At 38.0% G+C, this 9,264-nt stretch overlaps 1 protein-coding gene across 1 annotated transcript in view; it reads right to left on the bottom strand.

The window, feature by feature from the left end:
- Positions 1-69: 69 nt before the first annotated feature.
- The window catches only part of LOC128860877 (gamma-glutamyl hydrolase A), a 49,296-nt gene continuing 40,101 nt past the window's right edge, over positions 70-9,264 (bottom strand). Inside the window, exons 3-6 of the mRNA XM_054098663.1 lie at positions 6,280-6,330; positions 5,854-6,190; positions 917-1,014; positions 70-812 (exon numbers count right to left, since the gene is read on the bottom strand). Of these exons, the coding sequence (XP_053954638.1) occupies positions 455-812; positions 917-1,014; positions 5,854-6,190; positions 6,280-6,330 (844 nt within the window). The 3' untranslated portion in view covers positions 70-454. The remainder of the gene's footprint in view (positions 813-916; positions 1,015-5,853; positions 6,191-6,279; positions 6,331-9,264) is intronic.

Genomic DNA, 9,264 nt, shown 5'->3' with positions numbered 1-9,264 from the left:
TCACAGCTATTTATTTTACATGCATTTTTGAGTGTTTAAACAAAGTGATTATTGCGCAATTATTTTTACTTAAAAGAAAATAATTTAAAAATTGCTTTATGTACTTATTGATTTATTATATTGTAAATTAGGTGTAAATATTTTTAAACTAACTTTTCATTGAGTAAACTGGCTGCGAAGGGCTTCGTTCCATACAAATTATTTTAAAATATTTCAGTTCTGCTTTCCACTAACTAAGTCCACGTAATAAAAATTAATTAAAAATTAAATTGAAATGAAATTATATCATAACTTCATTTTAATTCCACTAGCGTCTCTTTACTTTAATGTTCATCTGTTCTTATTTAGATTTATTTTCTCAGCAGGTGTTTGGCGAAAACTGTTGGCAATACGCCCGTTATGCGAACGTTACTGAGTGACCGAATAGCCAGAAAATTCGATAATTGTCTTGACGTCATATGCGCCTCCACACCCCTGCCACACATAACGTAATTAGTGCCAACAAACATTGCAATTTTGTAGCGCCAGCCAGAGCAGCTGCGCTGTAGCCCTCGCCCGACTCAAACAAATATTGCTGTACGAACGCTGAGCCCTGAGCACCCGTATACACCGGTTGATAATTGTAGATGAGTGCCTCCAGCTCCTCAGTTTCATTGGCGAAATGATGCCAATTCTTACGCACTTCATTCACAAAAAAGTCTGCAAAATATTGTGAAGCGATAACAGCTTGCGAGGTGTGGGTAATATTACGATTAGGTACAAATTCGTAAAGTATCTTTTCTGGGTGAAATTGTACGCCATAAAATGGATATCTAAAATAAACCAAAATATTTTATAAATAAATTGTGCTGATAGGGGGCTTAATTTTAAAAATGTTTTGTAACCTAATAAACAGAAAGTATACTTGTGCACATACTTGACATGTTCGACGGTCGATATAAATTCGGCGCCATAACGGTCGTGGTTGATGCTCAGCACGTCCCAGGAGTTGTTAAGACCATAAAGGGCAAACGTCTAAAAATACATAAATAATATGAAATATAGGTACGTACATGCGGAAATATAGATGCGCAATGATTTGGAATTACATTATATAGAAATTACATTATTCTGTAGAAAATTTGCAATAGAGTTGCGCCTAAAAATAGGCAGCAAAATATGATGCTACTCAGTAGAGAAACAATCACTGAAGTGGTGATATTACTTTTTCACCATTTATAAAGCACTTTACGAAAGCTGAAAAAGGGAACGTCTGAAACAGAAGGTGGCAGAAGGCATATATTTATATTTATAAGATTAAGTGTTCTTTACTGAAAATGTTACAATCTAAACGAGCAAAAGTGCAAAACCCTTATACAAAAAGTGAGTGGTGAGCACTGGCTAGTTAATTTCAATTTATCTGTGTACACAAATTCGTCGAAATATTTATGCGAAAACTTTAATTGGTACATAAAAATCGATAATATAATACCATACATATACGAGGGGGGTTCAATAAGTACCCCTGGTAGAAGAGGAGACACCATTTTTTTTATCAAATTTATTTTATTTTATTTTTCAACATAGTCCCCTTTTAGAAAGATGCACTTCTCCCAACGCTTCGGCCATATTTTTAACCCTTCCAAAAATAAAATTTTTAGAACTCTCCAAAATACGCCTCTGTCTCGGCGACAACTACCTCATTTGAACTAAAATTTTCCCCGCCATTTCTTCATGTTAGGGAACAAGAAAAAGTCGTAGGGAGCCAGATCGGGTGAATACGGGTATGCGGTTGTATGGGCTGGTGCTTTATCATGGTGCATTCGCCAAATGCAGCAGTGTCAACTTTTTTCCGCTTTTTGTGCAAGTGGTCCAATAACTCACTGTAGTATTGACCAGTGCTCGTTCTGCCTTTTTCTAAAAAATCCATGAGGATGACGTCCCCAAAAATCGTCGCCATGACCTTTCCGATCGATGGGACTGTCTTCGCTTTCTTCGGAGCAGATTCACAGGAAGAAATCCATTGCTATGATTGTTGCTTAGTTTTTGGTGTGTAATGATGAATCTTAGACGCAAAAATTCCTTCGGATCTCTTTTAAATCGAATCCGCTTGTTGTTGCTTGTGAGCAATTGTAGCACCCATCAAGCCGACAATTTTTTCATTGCCAATCTATCATGTAAAATATTAATTGCCGTTCCGGTCGACACACCACCTATGGCGTCTGTTACTTCTCGCCCTTTCGTTAGTCGATCAGCGAAAATCATGTTGAGGACTTTTGAATGATCTCCTCGGTTACCACGTCTGCCGCGCATCCTGCTAATGAGGTCTTTCGAATGTTGAATTCTGAGCAATTTTTTGTTCTCAGTTAACTGGTGCGGAATGAAACGTGCACAGACCTTTCGTAAGCCTAAATGATCAGTTAAAATGCGATAAATTGATGTGTTGGAGATATTCAACTCCGATTCCATGAATTTCAACGATGATTTCGGCTCATTTTTGATAAACTTATAAACAACTTCGGTGGAGTTTTCGGTGATTACTGATTTTGGACGGCCCGTATGTTCATTGTCATTTATGTCCTCACAACTATCTCTGAAACATATTAACCACTCATGAACTCTGGCACGAGATAGACAATCATCACCATCAACTTTTTCATCAATTCAAATGTTTCGGTAAACGTTTTACCTATTTTAAAACAAAATTTGATATTAACTCTTGTTCGAAACTCATTTTTGTACCGATGACACAAACATACGGACACTTTAGACGCAATAGCTTCACTTCTACTGAACCGAATGCTACCAAACTTTCACTAGATGTCAACTAGGGATGTAACTTCCAACGCACTAACTCATTAAAAAGATGGCGCCATCAAGAACATTTTTATGATGTCAGTATAGTTTATTTTGGACTTCACTTGTATGTACATGAATATGTATAGTGCACCAAGAAACGAGTTAACTAAGGGTAGCCTGGAGCCTAAGCACATCTCCTGGGTTTCTTAATGAGGCAAAACATTTTAAGTTGTCTGCATATAATAGGTGTCTGCCAAATGAAAAGAATCTGATTATGTCATTTACAAATAGGATGAAGTGCCATTAAAAGGGGTAGAAGATTCACCCTCAATTGGAACAAGACAATTCCTTTCACTTAGATAAGAAATTAACCATAAGAGGAAAGCCGGGTGAAAGCCAAGAGGTCCCAGTTTACACAAAAGAATTCTATGTGACACAGCGTCAAAGGCCTTGGAGAAAGCAATACAATATTTGCTGCAAACCAAAATTAAGGAGTGGAAACTCAGCAAATTGGGAAACATAATAAAGTGGATAAAGTTTGATTCAAAGAACTGGGCAAATAAATTGGCCACCTCAGGAGGGGAATTTGCTACTTTATCATCCAGACGAGCAGCAGTTGGCACACTCGCGCATATCCTGTTTAATTTTATGAAGTGCCAAAACGTTTTCGGACATGACTTAATATTACAATTCTCAACACGAAGAATATAATTACGATAAAGAAACTTATTATAATACTTAATATATATATTGATTTTTTTTTTAGATGCGCAACTAAGTTCCCGCTGTTTTTTGATGAAAATGCAACTTTATTCTGAAAAAATGGTTACAAGTGATTCATTGAAAGTATTGCCCATCGCTGGTTACTACTTTTTCTCATCTTTCTGGTAGATCTCGTATACCGTCGCGGTAAAACTGTTCATCTTTTGAGGCTATCCACGGATCAAGCCATTTTTTGACGTTTTCATATGAATGAAACTACTGGTCAGCTAGACCATGTGCCAGGTGATAATCGGACGGCGCAATATCTATAGAATATGACGGATGGGGTAGGATTTCCCATTTCAGTGTTTCCAGGTAGGTTTTAACGGCTTTAGCAACGTGATGCCGAGCCTTGTCATTCTGTAGAATCACTTTTTCATGCCTCTCCGCGTATTGCGGCCGCTTCTCGCGCAGTGCTCGGCTCAATCGCATCCATTGAAGTCGATACCGATCCCCAGTGATGGGTTCGCTTGGATTTAACAGTTCATAATAAACAACACCAACTTGGTCCCACCAAATACATTCCATAACCTTCGCAGCGTGAATATTCGGCCGAGGCGACGACGTAGAAGCATGCCCGGGCAGCCCCCATTACTTTATTTTCTTTGGATTGCTGTAATGAATCCATTTTTTATCACCCGTCACGATGCGATGAAGAAACCCCTTCCCTTTTTTGCCGCTGGAGCAGTTGTTCACAGGCGATAAAACGGCGTTCAACAGCCCTTGGTTTTAACTCATAAGGAACCCAAGTCCCCTGTTTCTGAATCATTTCCGAAGCATGCAATCGATTGGAAATGGATTGGCGGGTATCTCCTAATACTGAAGCAAGCTCTCCTTGCATTTGACACGGATCCTCATTGAGTATTGCCTCCAATTCAGCGTCTTCGAAGGTTTTTGGCCTTCCTTCACGCGGACAGTCGTCAACAATCAACGTCGTCTTTGAAGCAACAGCATCTCCATAAACTTTTTGTAGCTCTCGATGGACTTCAGCCCCCGTTTTTTTCGAATGAAAGAGGAAAATCAACACTTCGCGCAAATGACGATTATTCGGCACAAAGTCAGACATTTTCACAAAACCAAAAGTATATGATACCAAAACAAAATCACTAATGTGTCGAAGCAGTTTGTTTACCATATGTCTAAGTTTGGTTTATGACGTTTAGATTATGTTAGAATCGATTAGGACACACTGCTGGCGGCATCTATTGGCAAACAGCGAGAACTTAATTGCGCAACTAATAATACAAAAATTATGGTTATTAGTTTTTACGATTTTTTTTTAAATTGTTACGTAGAGTATTCTTCTTTTTTTAAGCTAGTTGTGTACCACGGAAACCTATAGCACCATTTTTTTAACTTGGGGAATATTCGAGGAGCATATTTGTACACTTATTTTCACGTCCCAGTCTAGTGTACATACAGGTTGGTTAAAAAATAAGAAAACAAAAAATAAATTAATGTGAATATTTATATAAAATTACGTTTTTTATTCGATTTATCGTTTATTCCAAAGAACATCCTCTATTTGTGTACATTTCTATAATAATTTTCTGAGAGCTCTTTTTTTAAATTGATAACGAATGCGGTACTAACTTTCCGTACAGCTTTCCTATATGCAATTTTCATGTAAAATATGAAGTACTCTTTCATGCGAGATGCCTATGGTATCAGCAAGTTATAGCTTTGTCAAGCTTGGTTCTTCTAACAAAAAATTCCATCCACTTGCTCTGCATGTTGCTACTTTTTGGATGACAACAACGCTTGTACGACTATGTTTAAACTCTAAAACCCATTGATGCTTAGCTCAAAATGAAGAACCACACAATTGTTTTATGACTTATATTGCTGATAAACCTTCCAACCATCACTGCACGACATTCACTTTTTTATTGTAGAAAATTGCACTAACACATCAGCTTCAAATGGCTTGTAAACAAATTGTGAATGAACAAATCGTAATAAAACTGTTTGAATGGCAAAATGAGATATTAAATTATTACATAAGTTTTTATTCCTCTGCTGGTTACTAGGCGTAGCTTTCAATCAATTTTTTAGTCAACCTGTATATGGGCTTATATACTTGATGCCTATATGTGGTGTGAGACGTTTTTCCACAAATAGAGGCATCCACAGTTTTATGCCACCTCCGAATGGCATTCGACTTTTAGGAGGAACTTTTGACTGATAGTTTGCATTATTCACTCTGTACCGCAACTATCCACTTGCTTTGGTAATCAATGCACAAATACCTCCAACTCAGGCAGTTGACGCACAACACACCATGTACGCCTTCGTTAATTCTCTAAAACGTACCTCTTTTGTGAAACAGAAGATGTGAAAATTTGCTGTAACATTGTAGGTGCCCAGAATATGCAGCACTTCATCATTTGCTTCGCCGAAAAGCCTGCTCTCATTGTAGCCCTTCTCGAATTCCAATGGCAATGCTTGCGCAGATGAGGAGCAATCGGTGCGTAAATCTGTACCATTCGCCGTCAAATAGATAAGCAGCTCATAGCCCAAACAAGTTCCCCAAATGGGCATATATGAGCCGTTTTCATTCATTTCGATGGCAATATTGTAAATGTGTTGGCCGGCGTCGGCATAGCCATTTGACTGATTGAAGTAGGTTGCACCGCCAGGCAGTAGCACACTGCAGACCCGATAATGACGCAGAAAATAGCACAAAATACATTAGTATGCGTATATGCGAGTACAACGTAATTGCCAAGCCAAACTTACCCATTAATCTTAGACATAATGTCCTCATAGTATTCCCTCTCCCGATCAATCCTTTAAAAGTAAAGTAAATGATCTCATTAAATGACTATAAATAGTATTAGAGGAAAAATTAAATGCTATAATTTCAAATGTGTTGTATGTATGTAAATGAAAGTTTAACTGAACCATTGAAAAAAGGAAACCCCTACGATAAATGTAGGCACTACTCAACAAGACCAAAAAATGGTTTATATTATATTACACAAAATTTTTTAAATGTATAGTTCATTCTACACTGGATGTTCAACTTTAGACAAATTTACAATTTTCAAGGTGTTAACTGATTTCGTTGGTAAAATTTATCGATTTATTTATTTATTGCGCAAAGCGGATATCTTAGTTTCTTGGCAGGAAATCCGGCATGCGGCGAAACAAAAAACAAAAAAAAACCAACTCTAATGCGAATGCAAGGCGAATTGAGTATTTACGGTGACGCCATTAAAAAACAGTTATTTTATTTTTCGCGATTTTGACAAGTCTGACGTCAGGCGAACAAACAAACAAAAGGAAAATAACTTGCATGTTTGTGCAAATTCAGTAAATGGCTTGGTGGTATTGTGATTTGTGAGAGTTAAACTAACAACCTAATGAAAACGAAGTGTCGTGTGCTAAATTGTGAAAGCACAAATGAATATAAAGCCTCCAAATACAGTTTTTTTTACGTTTTCATACGGATGAGGCCGTGGCAAGAATATGTATGTGTGTGAATGATTTCTTGTATTTGGTAGTACTGCTTTCCCCTACTCTTCCTCTTCCTTTTTTTTTGTTTATTCATGAAGCTTGACGACACAGCCAATTCGGAACACAACACTGTATTCTATCATCCTTGGGCTACGATTATACTGATCTGTCTACTGCTAAACAGCTGGCATTGGATCCATGTGCACTTCTTCCTTTATGGAGACGTTATTCACGTTACTTAGGAAAGGATATGACCCTAATCGATTCGTTAACCACCCTAACGGGAGGGCCATATAGCGTTTGCTTTTTGAACCACCTATTTTTTTGAGAATGGTAACACAAATGACATGTCAAATGTGTTCATAATTTACTTAAAGGTTTGACATTTACGAAATGGGACGCTATACGCTTGAACAAAATTGGGAAATATTGAAAACCTATTTGCAAAGTGGTTAGTCATCTTCTTCTTTTCTGATGAAGCCCTTTTTCACATCGGTGGCTACGTCAATAAGCAAAATTGTCGGATTTGGGGCTCAGAAAATCCACACGTTACTGTAGAGAAGCAAATGCATCCACAACGAGTCACTGTTTGGTGCGGGTTTTGGTCTGGCGGCATCATCGGGCGATTTTTTTTCGAAAATGAGCGAGGAGCCACGGTTACAGTAAATGGCGAGCGTTACCGTGACATGCTCAACGAGTTGTTTCCAAAAATTGAAGAGGATGACATGGACGACATTTGGTTTCAACAGGGCGGTGCAACTTGTCACTGCCAAAGTTACACTCGAACTTTTGGCTACCGTTTATGAATTCCGATATCAATTGGCCGCCTCGGAGCTGTGATTTAAGCCTGTTGGACTATTTTTTGAGGAGAGCCGTTAAGGACAAATTATATGCGAACCATCCAGCGACGATTGATGCTTTAAAACACGAAATCGAAGTTGCCAATCGAAAATGTGCTTAAAAATTGGGTTGATCGAATGGCCTACTGTAAAGCCAGTCGTGGCAGTCATTTGAACGATATTATTTTTCATTCGTAAATGACAATGTTCAATCTTCAAAATAAAAAAAAAAGTTTGAAAAAATATTGATTAGTTTGTTTTTTATAGCCGATTTAAAAAGCAAATTTTACATGGTCCACCCTATAGAAGTGATTTTGACATTTCTCTCTATTGAGTCAAAAATTTTGAATTGCGACTGAAATGTCATTCTTAACCCATTACATTTCGTAATTTAGTTTTTTTTTTTTCATTTCAAATTGGAATTGCGCGATTGATTTTAAGTTTTTTCTAATAGCGGTCGCCCCTCGGCAGGCAATGGCAAACCCCCGAGTGTATTTTTACTATGAAAAAGCTCCTCATAAAAAAAAAATATCTGCCGTTCGGAGTCGGCATGAAACTGTAGGTCCCTCCATTTGTGGAACAACATCAAGACGCACACCACAAATAGGAGGAGAAGTTCGGTCAAACACCCAAAAAGGGTGTAAGCGCCAATTATATATATATATATATATACGATACTGAAACGTGGACACTCAGAGAGACAGAAAAACAGAAGCTGCTGACTTTCAGGAGGAGAGTTCTGCGAAAAGTTTTTGGCGCGATATGCGATAAAGGCGAGTGACGGAAACGCTACAACCCGGAACTCGAACAACTATATGTGCATCCATCTGTGATAACCACAATCATGATCAACAGATTGAGATGGGCAGCTCACATTTTGCGGGCTAACACGGATTACCCACCTCAACACATACTCTTCGGTAAATGCCACTTACAGAGAAGAAGGTGCCGCCCGCCGCTTAGACGGATTGACGGTGTAGAAGAAGGCGCAGGTTTATAGGGATTTCGAGCATGGAGGACACATACACGAAACCGAGACAATTGGAGGCGTATGCTACAGCAGGCGAAAACCCGGCCAGGGTCGTCCAGCCAACAATGATGATGATGAGTTATTAAGATACTTCGAAACAAAAAATGTTGGCTATTTAATTAAATAAAAATTAAAACATAAATAATAGACACTTCTGTTTGGTGTTAGGCCCAACTACTCCTCCTATTTGTGGTGTGCGTCTTTACGTGGCTCCACAAATGCAGTTTCAAGCCGAGTCCTAACGGCAGATGTTTTATATGAGAAAAATTTTAATTCGTCTACGGCAAATTTTAACTTAATTAGCAACTTCAAAAACTCCCTAGTAACAAATTTCAAGCGCTTTCAGCACATTTTTTTCTAAAGAAGACATTTTGTTAAACTATCGACCATATTGTG

The sequence above is a fragment of the Anastrepha ludens genome, chromosome 4, assembly GCF_028408465.1.
Source record: "Anastrepha ludens isolate Willacy chromosome 4, idAnaLude1.1, whole genome shotgun sequence".
Classification (NCBI taxonomy): Eukaryota; Metazoa; Arthropoda; class Insecta; order Diptera; family Tephritidae; genus Anastrepha; species Anastrepha ludens.
Note: the sequence above shows the minus strand (reverse complement) of the source record. Positions and strands in the feature narration are given on the sequence as shown.